Genomic DNA, 16,877 nt, shown 5'->3' on the forward strand with positions numbered 1-16,877 from the left:
GTGTTTTGTCTCGGTTCGTGACTTTATTTATCGAACCTATGTGCATCTCGCCATAAATCCGAAATCTCTTTGGAAGCGCAAAACATGCACCAAAGAACACGAGCAAGGAATTGCGTAGCTCTGCTCGTGAGCGAAGTTTAGCTTTCAGCGGTCGCACCTGGTCAGGAGGTAATTCAGACCTGACAGCAACGGGCGCCCTGCGGCTCTAGAAAGCTCTTCGTCGCGTCCACACCTGCTCTAGACCTGACTCACGGCCCAGGTGGCCTACATGCTGACCGCCGATCCGAGCGACCGTTCAGTGTGCATGTCCCTCAGCGGTTCTCCTTAAATCAATGATGAAGCGGAAATCGGTGTAGGTTAATCCTTGTGCATTTATAATTATGGATGTTCCAGTCAGAAAGCAAATGTAGGCTGGGATTATGCAAATGAATGCATACAAGACACATAATGAGATTTATTGCAACATCCCGCACCTGCTAGGGGTATGATTGGCGATTATGTTCGGAATCAGTACGCAAGGAAACAAACGCTAACCAGGCTTTTCTGAAAGCATATCCGCCGGAGGAAAATGAGAGGCTGCGACTCAAAAACGTTGTTATGATTGGCTACCTGATGACTGTTTTGGTTTTTAAATAGTTCTGCTTGCTCAAATGTCAGCCTGGATTAGTGACTACGCAGAGAAAGGCTTCAGACCGATTATGGAGCGCTTTTCATATGTGACATCTTCTTTACTACCTCTGTGGTATTTCTACAATAATAGACATTGCTGATAGCAATAATTAAGCTGGGGAAAAAACAGATGAACGTAAAAATAGCCAATAATAATAACAACAACATTATTATTATTATTATTATTATTATTATTATTATTATTATTATTATTATTATTATTATTATTATTTAATTGTATTTGAAAACAGCATATTATTTTAATAATAATAATGTATTAGTATTATTATTGTTATCATTATTGTTATTTAATTATATTTAAAATCAGTAAATCATTTTATTAATAATCATAATAACATCAACACAGAAACAATGTTAAAAGTTAATAATAACTTTTAAATTAATAATAATAATAATAATAATAATAATTGTAATTTGAAAACAGCATATTATTTTAATAATAATAATAATAATAATAATGATGTATTATTATTATTATTATTATTATTATCATTATTATTTCATTTTAAAATCAGTAAATCATTTTATTAATAATCATAATAATAACAACATCAACCCAGAAACAAACTATGTTAAAGGAGATCAAGCAAATAAATAAATAATAATAATAATAATAATAATAATAATAATTATTATTATTATTATTATTATTGTTAAAATAATAATAATTACTTATTTGCTTGACCATTTTAAAGTTCAATTTGATCAAGCAAATAAATGGATAAATGTTATCACATTATTATTATTATTATTATTATTATGTGAATGATTTGTTAGGATGATTGACACCAGTATGTCTGGAATTTGTCTTATTGACTGAAAGATCCATTTGCAGTCAGAACTTTTCTTCATTCAACCAGTTCAGACATGTACGCAGACGTGAAAAGAAGCAGACATAGCACAAGACAGTACATTAACTTTCCTTTCGGCAAAGGAACCTGTAATTCATACACCTACACCGCCATAAAACAACTACAAGCTCTAAAGGAATGAATGAGCCCAGGGTAATTTCATCCACTCCAGCCTTGAGAGTTGCGGAGTGGTGCATTTCACGGCACGTCACCCCCTTCAGACCAAAGACACAATAAAACACCGGACTTTCTGAAACGGCTGAAAGCCAGCTGTGTCATTTCCCTGACAAGAGTAGACTTATAACACTCTTGCATCTTATAGCACATAAAGCTGCTCTCATCAGAACTGCATTTTTACAGTCTCTTCAGAAAGTGCGAGCGTTTCTTGATTATGGATCCCAAACTTTTCCACCAATAACGTTTCATTCAACTTTTCCGGTCCCAGCTAATAATTGAATGAAACATATCTTTTTTCTAGAATTATAGCATGGTCACACTTCATTTTAAGGTCCATTTCTCATCATTAATTAACTTTAGATTTTTTTTTGCCTCATTAAACACCTAATTACTGCTTATTAACAGTTAATAAGCTAGTTTTTACATCTAGGTATTGGCTAGGAATACAGAATATGGACGTGTATAATATGTTCTTTATGTTAGTAATACACATGCTACTAGTTAACAGTGAGAATCTTTACCTATAATATTAATAATAGTAGTATTACCCCAGCTAGCATGGAATGTTTTAGCCAAACATTCTTTAATAGAATATAAATAGAATGTTCAAACAAATATCATTTATGAAACATTGTTCTGATCTTAGCTTGTCTAAATGCTAGTGGTTTTAAAACATGATTTAACACTGATTCGTTTTCCACAAAGCGCCATAATGTTCGCAAAGTTGTTTTTTTCGTACCATTAGCAGAATATCCTTACATAGTTGTCTGTATTGTTATTATTTCACATTTAAAAACCATTTAAAAACCAAATCCATAACGATAAATGATTATTTTGCCCTCTGTTGTCTTAAAACCCGTCATCCCTACTGCGTTCGAGTTCAAGAATCAGACCCGAATACGAGTCTCCATCAGCGATACGTCTAATCTGTGCGCTGGTGTCCCGATTCACAGCAGCTGATGAGAAACACCCCCAAGGCCTCCTTGAGCTAAAGACTCCGTGTCTGAACCCTTCAGCTGCTGTGTTTCGCTGGGGCAGGTCGGGGAACTAGGCCACTTCAAGAGGAAAAAAGAAAGGCAGGCACAAAGGAAGAGAGATCAACCTGAAATCCGAGCTCCTCTAGCTTGTCCTCGTTCCCCCTTGATGTTTTCCCGTGAGCGAGCAGCGTTTCTGTGTTTTATGAGCGCGGGGTACGCCTCGGCTACCGCGTCGCGTGCTTTTAAAAAGGCGCATTGATGTATTGTCCAGTGTTGGGGACACTGCTTTGAAACTAGCTTTACAAAACAGCAAGCTCGTCATTAGGCGAGGCCGCATTACTTTACTTGGTTGAAGTGACCCAATTCCGATTGTTTTTCACAGATCAGATACGGCCCACGAACAAAATCCTCATTTTCGCCAAGCCTCGTTCGTACCGTACGTGGAAACATATGCGATACGAATCGGACGATGCGTCGACTGATCAGATATCCCCATCGATTCAAAGCAACCGAAAACAAAAATAATGGCGACTCTGGCGGACGCGATTCCAATGAAGGAAAAACCATGGCTGAGCTAGTTTTTGATTGGCGTTTGGGGTGGTTTTGTTTCGCAGACCTGGCAACCCTGATTCTGGTTCAGTACGTCTACACTGGGTGCATAGTCGAAATGTAGACATCAGATACGGGTCACAGATCAGACTTGGTCAGCAAGGCATCACTTTTGCTGGAAATATACACTTAAGAGCATCTTATTGATTGACTTTTTGCGCTTCCTGCAGATTGCCCTAATAATCATAATAAGCACGCCCACTCTTTTCATCACTCTCAAGCTGCAGCGAAGCGTTTCATTCATTTTTATGCAATGTTTTTGCGCTATCTCCAGAGTGAACTGCTCCATCAAACACATCCTGTATGTGGGAGCATTCGTGTATTTGTAGGGTTGTTACTGGATTCAGCAAAAAGTCGCGTTAGACATTATCAGCCAAACTCGTGCACATCCCTTCAAATTCTATGGATCATGCATAGCTAATGTTGCCGCGATGCTTAAATATAACAATTCGTTTGAAATGACCCAATGATTTCTTACTAGTTTGGAGTTATTTACAATGATTTTTTTAAGATGATTCACTTCAAGAATCAGAATTCTTCTTATGTTTCCTCTAAAGAGCAAAGAGAAGAACATTTTTTTTAGTTAAGGCCCATCATTAAACTGTAAATGATATACACTCACTTACAGTAGTCACATACAGTAGACGTGCTCGAAGAAATCTGCCGAAAGTTAAACTGAGCATCAGAACGGGAACCGAATGTGGTTTAAGTGATCATGGCACGCTGAGTATTTCAGAAACTGCTGATGTACTTTGATCTTCACATACAAGCATCTCCAGGGTTTACAGAGAGCGGTCCGAAAAAGAGAAAAAAAACCCAGTGAGCAGCAGTTCTGTGGGCGAAAATGCCTCGTCGATGTCAGAGGTCAGAGGAGAATGGCCAGACTTATTCAAGCTGATAGAAACCGAAAACGGTAACTCGGATAAGAGCTTCGCAGAAGAGCAGATCGGAGACCAGAATCGGATTAATAGATTAAAAAAAACAAGGCTGCCTGGTTTCTGCTGTAACGTTTGGATGGTAGAGCCAGAATTAAAGCATCCTGTCTTGTACTGATGTTTCAGACCTGTGGTGTAACGGTGCGGGAATATTTTCACGAAACGCTTTGGGCCCTTTAGCACCAGTTGAGCGTTGTTTGAAAGCCACGGCCTGCCTGTCGCTGACCGTGTCCATCTTGTGATGGTCGCTTCCGGCAGGATAAAGTGCCATGTCACAAAGCTCAAATCACCGCAAACTTGAACAAGACAGTGAGCTGATTATACTCCAATGGCCTCCGCAGTCACCAGATCTCAGTCTACTAGATGGGATGGGAGATCCAGGGACCACCATCAGGTCAGTATGCACCAAAATCTCTGAGGAACGTTTCAAGCACCTTGTTGAATCAGTGCCATGAAGAATTTAGACAGTTTTAAAGCCGACTCGGTGCTAGCTAGGTCCACCCAATGAAGTGGCCATGTATTGATTGAACGGATTCATAAAAGAAAAAGAACTGACTGTGTTGCACTATGGCAGAAAAGCAGCTAAAAAGAGACAGACGAGAAACTGCAGGCTAACTTAGCAAGCTAACTTTCAGTGAAGCACGGTTGTGTGATCCGTAATAAATCTCCATCCAAAGGCCAAAATAACTCCAGGAACCCACTATAGAGGTTGCCGAATAAACAGAAGTTTAAATGTTTGCATTGATCCAGCATGACTAATAAACACACGACATGCAGTATATGGTTTATCTGAGTAATACTGTGCATTATTCTGTGTAAGAAGCCACATCATCTCACAGAAGGATGTATTTCACTCGACTGCCATCATGAAGTGAGTTTGGAGTAAAACCACATTATTAAACATGGCATTTTCAGCATGTATCACACAAACAGGGAGATGTGCATGACGACTGTATTCAATTAGTTACGCAGCGCTAGTAAGTAGCAATGCTACTTTAGTTCATTAGCTCAAGTTTGTCACTACAGAAGTTCATTGGGAATTGCTACTGCTGATAAATAGCTTTAGCAACCGAGTTACATGAGCTACAAGGGGTTCAAACCTAATACCTCACAAAAACGACTATTTTGTGCATTTAATAGGAGCTTTCTTGGACGCCGTACAGATTCCCGTACAGTCAGGTTTTAAGGACTCCTGCTCGTGAGCGAGGAAGCTAATGGAGGCAACGTGCGGCTAATGAATTTGGGTCACACTCCAGCGGAGACGCTCTCTAAGGTCCTCTCCGAGTTTCACAGAGTCAAAGAGCGAGTTCTGTTTTCGAAAAACGAAAATAAATCGGAAACACGCAGAGACTGCGTGCCGCGAAAAACAGAAAGTCTTTTCTGGGGCATCACATCCATCTATTCAAAGAACTCTATGATGGTAAGCAAACAATTCCGACTCATTTCAATTGCGCTGCTCTTCAGTTTCATGTAATACTTCTCTGTCCACCATCAAGCCTTCAGTAAATATCAAACATTCATAAATTTCCTACACCCTTCCCCCCCCCCTGGTGCCGTTGCCATAGAGACACTCGTATGAAATAGCCGGATTGACAAGCATGAACGATCTCTCTTCTGAGTTGCGTACCTCCACGGTGAACCCTTAAGAACGGATTCTGCGACGCAGACATTTCACGGGGGTGATGGCGGCGAGCTTTTAGTTGTTTTTAGCGAGGGAAAGCGCGAGACTGCCATTACCGCATGCTCAACGGAAAGTGACAGACACGGAGCCCTGAGGGACGCCCCATTAAACTTAGCTGCTTAGCTTCACCACTTGCCCGAAGACGCCGGCGCGCAAACAAGACAGACTGTTTACATATCAGACGTTTTCTTGCGCGAGGCGAGGGTAACAATGCATTTTACGAAAAGATTTTAACAGCTGCTTTCTGGTGCAAAACGACACGTTTTAAGGCCCAGAGTTATGTATCATATTATTTGATTATTTTTTCCCTAAAAGTAATACGAATTTGCCTACAAAAAATATTCAATAATTACGAAAATGTTTTGCTTAGTTTTTGCCATTTGAAAATATTTTTTAACAGCAACATCTATCCTTAAAACGTTGGGTTTTGTTTTCTTTACGCATTGCGCGGGTTGTTTTATCTCAAGCTCTTTACCGACATTTCCCAAACGTGACGTGAAAAACGTATATATACGAGAATGTAACGCGGCAGACGAGCAAACAGGCGGGAATTAAAAACGTCAGAGTTGAAGAAATCCATCCACTTGAGCACAAAAGTGCACAAAAATTAACAATAACCAAACGCTGGGACATAAAAGTGTCTGAAGTTGAATAATATAATGTGACAAAAAAACACTGCAATATATGAGTCTGTAGAAGAAAAATATCACATGATAAACACACACACACACACAAATAAAAAGCAGGACATAGTGTTTGAAGTTGAATAATATAACGAGAATAAAACGGAGAAGTCTAAAATGTCACAGTAGATACAGAAACATGATGAGTATCAAACCTAAACCCACAGAGGGTGCTCCATTAAAGCGAGACTAAATATGTTTTTAAGTTATTTTGCTTTTGGCAACGCACTTTGTAAACAACTGAACTTGTTGGCTCATTGCAACCATGATTCAAACGGTACTCAACATCTAAATGACTCTAATTATCATCCGCAAATAAGTGTCTCTGTAGCACTGATTGAAAAGCGCCGCGGTCTGACGGAAGAGACGCCGCCGCATGCCACGCACGCCGGGTTTTTATACGCGTAAATGCAAATGTGCCATTTCAGACGAGTCTGCTCCAAGCGCAATAAACCAGTGCCACTGGCAAGCTGGAGCACAGCTCACGCTCTCTGACACCGCTGGCTTTTAAGTGGACGCTGTTTGAGGCATATTCGTTGCATTCGTTGAGAGCTGCGTGACGTCCTAAAGTTTTGTTCTTCGTCCGAAAGCAGGCACAGATGGAATTTGTTTTTCTTGAGTCATCATATTGCACCCGAAACGATTCATTCTGCCGGCCCCGAGAGGGAAAGCACAACCTCAGCAGCAGTACAGCGACGAGTGTGTTTTTCAGGCTGGTTTACCAGAACGACTACGATTACTTTTAGACAATTATCAGGTCTGGAGAGGTGTTCAATTCTGCCTCGTTATAGTCCAGTTATGTGTTTCTAGCTAAAAATGGCAATAATCCAAAACTATTAGGTGTTTTTTTTTTTTCATAATACCGCGTGAGTCAGGGTCAAGATCAAAGTAAAGTTGTGGAATATAGCTCAAAAATAGCTGTAATCAAGATTACAATTAAGGTGAAATTAATTTTGTACAACTGAAATAAATTTTGTTAGATGTAATAATTACAGTTATGATTGAATATTCCAACAAACCCAAACATTACAGCACGTTTTTGTAATATCATGCAATAAAAAAATAATAATAATAATAAATAAATATAAAAATATTAATATAAAATCTAAAAAAAAATATATATATAAAAAAATATATATATATATATATATATATATATATATATATATATATATATATATATATAATGTTTTGAAATATTCTAACGAAAACAAAAATAACAGTTTTCACTATGAAAAAAAAATACTTTCAAAATCTTGTCTTGAAATATACCAACAACATCAAAGATTGTTAAAATACTCCAATAAAAACAAAAATGCATGTTAAAAAAATTCTAACAAAACCCTTAATAATATACTTAAACGCATGATCAAATAATAATAAAAAAAACAATCATTTTGAATTATTCCAACAAAACCAAAAATGATCAAAAGTTTTCGAGATACTGAATTACTGAAAATACTGAATAATTTTGAAATAATGTCGAAATGCTCAGAAAAAAATCTGAAACATTTTTATATTCTTATGTTGAAATATATATATATATATATATATATATATATATATATATATATATATATATAAAAACAACAACTCACATTTCATAATTGCATTGTCATGCAAAAAAAGGCTAGTAAAGGACGTTTTCACGTGTTAGCTTGCATACCGTTCCCGTATTGTGGCTCCGCTCTTAAAAGCATTTGAGAATTTCCTTCGAATTCAATTCCAACGAGTATTTATAGAGTTTGTATGCTCACATTATGTTAAATATGTATATTTACGTGCAAACAGCCGCAGTCTGTGCTGAACACTAATCAGCTTTCGGCATGTGGGTGCGTTGCTACATCCGAGCGCAATCCCCGTCTAACAGATGTACGTCACGCTGCTCTAGCTTTTATATTTATATATTTACCTTTTAATATCCATCACCGACAGCCCGTTTTATTGGGTTATGTAAAACATCATACCTGTCCAGGAGAGCGTCTATAAATATCCCTTCTGTTTGGTTCGCCCGCAGAGAGATAAGATAATTTACCATTTAGAGCCCGGGACCCATTGACAGGATCCCCGGCCGCCGCTATGATTAATGGTGTGGTCAAATATAGCCAGCCTATTAGCCTCATGTAAAAAAGCATCTGGGCTCAAGGTGTCACGGAGAGAACACAAGGGCGGAAAGAGAAAGCAAGAGGGTTAATAAACAGCGACGCTGCATCTCTGTAATCTGACCAGGTCACGTCTTTACGGTAAAGCTGCTCCGGATCTGACTGACGCTCGAGAGCTGTTACACGACACCAGAAAACGACAGGGAGACGCCAACCTCGCCTTCGAACCGCTTCTGAGACGGGGAAAAAACAGTAGGACGCCTATTCACGCCTGAAACGTCACGCCGTTTGTTATTTTAAATGAAAAGAACTACAAAAACTAGTAAATCAAACACCGTTGGAGTGCGTTTTACAAAAAAAGAAAAATTGTTCTGATTTTCTACAAAAAAAAATTGCATTTAATTTAGTGCGTTGCATCTACGTCTTTTGTAATTATCTGTGAAATTTAATTGCTTACTGTGAAAATTGTTTTTCTCAGTATTTACTGCCTAAAAACGAGACTTTTCTCCTCCAGGCTTTTTTTTTTTTTAGTTGCCAGCCAGTGGCGGCATTTTTGGTGATTTTCACCTAAATTTGACGGCCCTTAAACGCAGAGATTCGTTTTTTTATCACAAATACATTTTGAACAAAAAACTGGGAAAAAAAGACGTTTTTATCAAAGTACTGCATTTACAAGCAAAGCACATTCAGATCTCACATTCTTTGACCTGAGGATAATTCTATTAATAATTGAAGTTGCATTCAGAAAACATACATACATGTGCACCTATATATACACAAACACGTGCTCTATTTATATATAGACCAGCACACACACACACACACACACACACACACACACACACACACACACATATTCATATTGCTGGTTTATCGATCTATCCACGACATAACTAGAAATGTTTCTGTGTCTGTAAAGGCATCGCATATTTCATCCCCATCAGATTCAAAATGCTCAAAACACGATCTACGTGCATGATCTGTATATTATGATCTAAATTGTCGTTTCCGAGCCCGGTGGACCCGGGAAACCCAGTAACACATGCGCTAGGGCTTATACACCTACGACAGGGATTGCCGTAAAAAGTCGTCTTTGGCGGGGAAGCGTTGTAAACTAACCGACGAGATATTTTGGCGGGTAAATATTTAAGCATAAGATTAGCTTACGATGAAAAGTAGCCAGTTTTAAACACCCCTAAAAATGTCGCCCACGGAATTAAAGAAAAAAAACAATAAACGTTATCGTAATAAATGATTACTTAAAGTATCGAGGTAACACTTTACAATAAGGTATCATCTGTTAACGTTAGTTAACGTGTTAACTAACATGAACGAACAATGTTTTTACGTTTCACCGCAGTTTCAGAGGGTAATGTCCACTGAGGTTAAACACAGGTTCAGTATGTGAACCCTGGCACATTTTATTACGTTTATATAGGTATCACGGAGGTTCAGAACCGAAATACCCCTGGGCTGTTGCTAAAAGTTCAGATTTAGCCGTTTCATTTCAACAAATATGAACTGTTTTGTCGAACCGTCGCTACACGGGATTGATCCTGAGAGCATCTACCGAAAAAAGCCCACCGTCTATGAAAACAGACAGATATGAAGCATCACAGACGTTCAAAAGCATCACTTTTAAAATACCCCAGCATGCTAATTTTGAAATATGATATTCTTCAAGTAGTTGTGAAAATGTTTATGTACTTAATGGTACGTATTTCTCTAAAAAGTGCGCCAACGTACGATATGCCATGAGACCAGGTAGCCATCTCTGTTAATGTTATTAAATGAAAACACAGCCATTCACTGTTTAAATTAATTCACCGTGCGTTAACTAATGCTATCAAACACAACTTTTACCAAATTAAAACTAATTGACTAAGATTAATAAATGCTGTAGAAGTATTGTTCGATCTCAAACGATTTTCAAGACGACAATCACCCAACCCAAAGCACTGTTTAAAAAACAGAATACACAATATATAGAAAGATGATTCATTGTAAAAACAAACGAATCAGGATTCTTAAAAAAGGAAAGACTAAAGAACCTGGAAAAACTGTGCAAGTGTTTCGGACTTGGTGGTATCCGGTTTACCAGAATGAGTATGATTACTTTCTAATTACCATGTCTGGATAATTTGAGAAGTGGAGAGGTGTTCAATTCAGTCTCATTATAGTCCAATTACAGTTTTCTGACTGAAATTGGCAATAAACAGAAAGCACTGTGCTTACAATCGCCGTGAAATGAAATAGAGGATTAAAAACTGCATTTAGACCCAACTTTTGGCAGCAAAAGCTCACGGTTTGACCTTGATTGGTGAGATCCGCGTCTATCCGCAGTAAACGTTGGCTAAGAAAGAAACGTTACGCACTTTTAGCATCGCAAACGTCTCAACTGCGTATTAAGAGTGCGAGAAGCCGATGTGTCGGCCATTTTGGATTCGTTTCGATTTGCCCTTCCAGACCTTGACTCCTTACTTTGCATACTGCAGCAAACGATCAGGAAACACCCAGTCAGTCCCCATCAGCCTGAACGGATGCCGTCTACGGCAAATCACAGTGCCTTCAGATATTTCACTGGAGCAAAAAATGCAACCTTATTGAATATTCATGAGATAGCTCTCCTCATCATTGAATATTCATCCATATGGTACTCGAGTCCACTACAAATGACCAAAACTTCACATCAGTATTCCAATACGCAACTGAAAATGGCATAAGTAGATACCTTTATATGGTAATTATGGATTGAATCGAGGCCTTTGTGCTACACTCGACAGCAGCAGTTTATTTCACATCTCTATATTATGAAAAAGCAATCAATTTATGCTTCTTAACGCGCTTTTGCCGCAAAACGTGATCCGGGATCAATTCATCATCCAAACGCCTTGGCTGGCGCATGCGATGCGTTTCTGTAAATAACACGTTTGAATTAAAATCGTTTAATTTCTGGTCCACCGTCGATGGAAGGGGAAATCGCTTTCGCTGCCAGTCCTTTCCTTCACAAAGAACCGAGCGGATTCGTTTTCTCTCCACTATCGCTTTTCAGACCTCATATCCAACCTGGAAAGGCCCCCAGCAGTACAGATGTTAGCGTAGAACCAACAGACAGCAGAAAAAGCTGGCCGGCTTCAAAACAGCCGAAGCCCGCGCGACATGAAGGGAGAACGTTCAATGGAAGAAAGTCAGGGTGTGTTTGAAGACTTGGAAGAGTTTGCTTCAGAGGATTGTGGCACTGAGATACAGGGGTGGGCATAGAGTAACTTATGCACTGGACTGTTTTCACTTTTAACTTATAGTAATGCCATTCATATAGCAAAGAAATACCGTTTTTAAAATAATAATAATAATAAAATAATATAACTGCAAAAAAAACAACATAAAAACACTACTTTAATTTCCAATTAAATAATAATAATAATATATATATATATATATATATATATATATATATATATATATATATATATATATATATATATATATTTTTTATATATATAAAATAGTAAGTCAATATTTATTGTCGTGTATTTAAATGCCAGTACTCAGTTAAGAACTTTCTTACATATTTAAATGTGAAGGTACTTGTCAAAATAAAAACCGTATTACGGTAATGAGAATTTAACTGTAAAACAAGCGTTTCATTAAAATACTCATCAAAAACATCGCAGTGGTCTTAAGTCACGAGCCTCATTTTATAAACGGTTTCAACTTTCCAAAGGTTTTTGTGTCATGCTGCTATATAGAAAGCATTTTAAAAAAGAGTCCAATACGAAGTCTGCACGTAAATAAATAAATATATAAATCTTATTTCATGCCATACTCCGTCATAATATACCATAAAAGCACAGTAAACTTGCTCCACTTCCACGCTTTTCAATGAGATCATTCTGTCCTCGCCAGATCTTTGTTAAAGATTACTGTGGTGTGAATTCGTCATATCTAATAGAAGGGCCTTGAGGTGAGACCATTTTCTTTTCTTTTGCGGTGTGTGCAGAAAGCAAACTATCACTCAGAGCAGAAAACACACGGCTGGGATGTGAGAGAGACGCCGTTGAAGGGACGGACACACACACACACACACACACACACACACACACACACACTCTTTGTGTATCTGAGCGCCATTGTTAAGATGAAGACGGGCTCACGAACAACCCTAAGTGCCTTATTTCCACTACTGTCGCGAACGCGGCGCCTGCGTGCTCGACGCATCTGAGCAAGCCATTATCTTCATTTAGCCGAGATCTGAAAGTCTCTCTTCCGCGCGCGCGAAAAAAAACCCCCGCTTCGCTCCGTACTCGCGCCGCTTTCCCGCGCTCTCGGTTCGCGGCGTCTCCGTCAGAGCGGGAGCTGCGTTGGTATTCCGCGCGAGCCTCGCCGGGTAAGTAATGACAGGCGGCAAAGGCCGGCGTTCCCGCGCCCGCGCGTGGGCTCTAACGAGCTGCTGTTACATCATCTCCGGTGTCCTCGCGCCGGGTTCAGGTAATAGTCGCTTCTGTCCGTGACGCGCGCGCATACCGCATTTGAAAAGGCGCGTCCTCACGCGGGGTTAAGAAACAACGAGAGAAGAAAAATGCCATGAAACGCCTCCATTGTTATGAAGACAAGGAGGATTTGATGCGGCTGTAGCGAGCATGGCCTCGCTTTTTATTTTCCTCATGACTTTTGCTTACACATAAATAAATACCAAACCAACTCAGAGATGAAAAAAGCAGGCATTTTACAATTTACGCAGTCTATTCGACGTAAAAAGGTGCATTAATAATGCATTAATACATAATCTTCTGAAATAAATTCCCAAGTTAATGATTATTATTTCAATAGATTATTATATATTTAAATAAGAATAAATAAATAATACATATTCTGAAAAAAAAAAATGTTTATTGCTATTATGATGCCACATTGAAATACAAAAAATAAGGTAGGTTTTTGTTGTAGTATTGTTTTTGTGGAGACGTCTTTAAACTAAAAAAAGAAAGAAAAAAAAGCTGCGAAAGCGAAATAGAAATATTTAAAAATAATTCAAAAACGATAAAAGCTTAAACCTCATTTTATTATTTATCGTTTATATAATATTATTAAACATAACACTAGATCAATAATACTGAAACACCACTGCTGATTGGTGTATTTTATTAAGGGATTGTGGGTAATGTAGTTCTTCAGTGGGAATTTATCAATTACGAGTGATTGTTTTGATAAAACTTTAAACCACATTGACTCGTGGCTCCTAAAGGAGCATAAAGCCTGCGGTAGCCGAAGATACTTCTGTGTTTAAAAGCTTGTACGCAATTGCTTTAAAATGGATCAAGTGAAGGGTACCTTGCCGAAGCGGACTCTTGCATGTTTATAAAGGCAAAAAACAACATCCTGTGTGTTCTTAGAAACGTAATTAAAAGGTCCTAACAAATAGAAATGTTTTGGTGTCAGAGCCCATCACGGTATCCGCCGTCGGTACATCCTCGAATCAGCTCGCTCTATTATTTAGGTAATTGCTTTTTAGTACCGGCACCGAGGAGGAAAAAAGCTGAGCCGTTCGTCTCGTGTGCAGATAATGAGCAAATGTCCTTATGCTAATGAAATGTCTTTTAAAAGATTGTTGTGGGACATTGATTCTGATCCTTAACTGTGCTATTAATACCTATTTGCCCTTCCGTTCCTCGAGATGGCAAACCTCTCTCTGTGATGAAATATAATTTTTCATTTCTTCAGGAAGGGATGAAAAATGGATGATCTTAGAGGTACAAAAGCCGGAGTCTAGATTGCCTGCAGCTTGCAAACAGGTATTACAAAATAGAGCCATTACGGCAACATCAGCCCGCAAATGGATTTGAAATTGAGTGGAAAACCATGCATGCGGAGGGTTAGACTCTTAGCTGCCTCGAAGGGAATTATAGTGAGTAAAATATTCACGCCCCAAAAAAAAGGGCTGAAGTAAATGAAAGAAGGGGTGACACTTAGACCAATACGCTGTCAATTGCTTAGACTAAAAAGACACAAATCAGGTTTTCATGAAGAAAAAAAAGTGCCTACAAGTAGATCTCGTTTAACGCTGCTTTCACTTTATTGCGGCAGATTCAATCCCACGTGGAAAGCGATTCCATTGGCTGAAAGATCTCGCTTTGAGGATTGTAGGCGAGATCTTTCAGCGCGAGTCAACCGGCGTGCAAGAAACAAACCAAAATAAAACAGGAAATGGAACAATGAAACCAAAAGCACGAAACGACAATGCGAAACAAAAACTCAAGACGAAACTAAAAATGATGCCTGGTCACAAAAAACTAAAGCATTTCTGTCAAATTTGGGAGCAGTGAGCAAATACCAAGGAAACAGCAACCAACAATCAATCGGTAAATAAATCAGAAGGAAAATGGTATATCACTGATAATAAAACCATACTGAATGAGTTGTGAACTGGATCAACTGGACTGTTCATTTCAAATAAAAGAATTCGCTCAAAATAACTAATTGCTCGTAAACAGGAAACAACCATTTCAGGGTCACCCTACTGTCATTGAACGGGAAAGACGCAACTATTATTATTATTAATAATTTCTGTCTTGTTCGAAACCAGAGCTTTTGTGTTTACAACGACATGAGGGTGCCAAAAATTTAGATTCTCGATTCTCTCACCAAGCGCAAACGACACGCACGTACTCGAAACTGAGGCGCGTTGAAAAAAGTACTAAAACAAGCGTTACCTTTTCTGCAGACTGTGCCGTCCCGAAGAAAATGGGAATGAAGGCGAGCCACACAATGCAGGTGGTGTACATGGTGAAGCCGATGGGTTTGGCTTCGTTGAAGTTCTCCGGAACGCCTCGCGTCTTGATGGCGTAAACCGTACATGTTACCATCAGCAAGATGCTGTATCCTAGAGAGCAAATGATTTGTAGGTCCGTAATGTCACATTTGAGAACCCCTCGGGCCTTGTCGGGGTTTATGGTCTTCTGCTCGTCGTAATCGATTATAGTGTTCGGAGGGTCCACTCCGAACCATATGAGGACCCCTAAGAGCTGGACCGAGATGAGGCTGGACGTGATGGCTAACTGGGACGTCGGGCTGATCAGTTTAGGCGGGGTGACCGACTTCTTCCCTTCCTCGAAGATGCGGTAAATTCGATTGGTTTTGGTGAGGAGCGCGGCGTAGCTGATGCACATTCCCAAGCCGAGGAAGATTCGTCGGAAGGAGCAGACGGCGACGTCCGGGGTGGCGATCATTACGAACGTGATTATATAACACAGGAATATCCCCGTCAGCAGAACGTAGCTGAGCTCTCTCCCGGACGCCCGGACGATCGGGGTGTCGTCGTAGCGGATGAACGTGGCCATGACGAAGATGGTGGCGATGATGCCGAGCATAGCCAAGAAGACGGGGATGACGGCCCAAGGCGAATGCCACTCCAGCTTGACGATCGGGATGGGCTGACAGCCTGTCCGGTTGCCGTTGGGACGCATGTTGTAAGCGCAGAGCTTGCAGGACGTCTCGTCGTACTGGTACTGGTAGCCGTCGCAGGGCTCGCAGTGCCAGCAGCACGGCATGCCCTTCACCATCTTCTTACGTTGACCCGTCTTACAGGGCAGACTGCAGACCGAGCTGGGTATTTCCATCTCGCCGTTGGGCCACTGCATCTCATTGATCTGCAAAGAGATGGACGCAAATCGTTATTGATTCGATGAGTCTGACATTTATGCATTTGAATAGAGTTTGACGTGTTTTGGTGGGTAAGGGGGGAAACGAGTCTTGAAAATAAATCCTAAATAAAGGGATAAATCTTAAAAAAGAAGAAGGAGAAAATAATGTGGTTCGTTAACACACAAGGAACAAAACGAACTAGGACAGAACAAACCGTGCACGCGAAAACAGCGAATAAACAACATAAAGCTTTAACGCGCACACGAGCAAAACGCCCCAAAACAGCTAAATTAAAACAAACACAACATGCACAACAAAATTACAATAACGAAACAATGATAAATCGGCACGAAACACATAATAAAAACAACACGAAGCAAATCCAAGGAACAAAAAATGCAAAGAAAAACTAAATAAAAACACACAATACTAGACAAGAACACAAAATGTGTCACAAAACATGAAACTACGAAATACAACAAAAACCACATCAAAACAACATTAAAGTAAAACAGACAAAACAAACAAAAT

At 39.3% G+C, this 16,877-nt stretch overlaps 1 protein-coding gene across 2 annotated transcripts in view; it reads right to left on the minus strand.

Moving 5' to 3' along the window:
- LOC122334066 (metabotropic glutamate receptor 7) overlaps positions 1 to 16,877 on the minus strand; it is a 152,855-nt gene that overhangs the window by 14,973 nt on the left and 121,005 nt on the right. For both annotated transcript variants that reach the window (XM_043231978.1, XM_043231980.1), the window contains exon 8: positions 15,416 to 16,351. In XM_043231978.1, coding sequence (XP_043087913.1) covers positions 15,416 to 16,351 — 936 coding nt within the window. The remainder of the gene's footprint in view (positions 1 to 15,415; positions 16,352 to 16,877) is intronic.

Source organism: Puntigrus tetrazona, unplaced genomic scaffold (assembly GCF_018831695.1).
Source record: "Puntigrus tetrazona isolate hp1 unplaced genomic scaffold, ASM1883169v1 S000000472, whole genome shotgun sequence".
Taxonomy (NCBI): domain Eukaryota; kingdom Metazoa; phylum Chordata; class Actinopteri; order Cypriniformes; family Cyprinidae; genus Puntigrus; species Puntigrus tetrazona.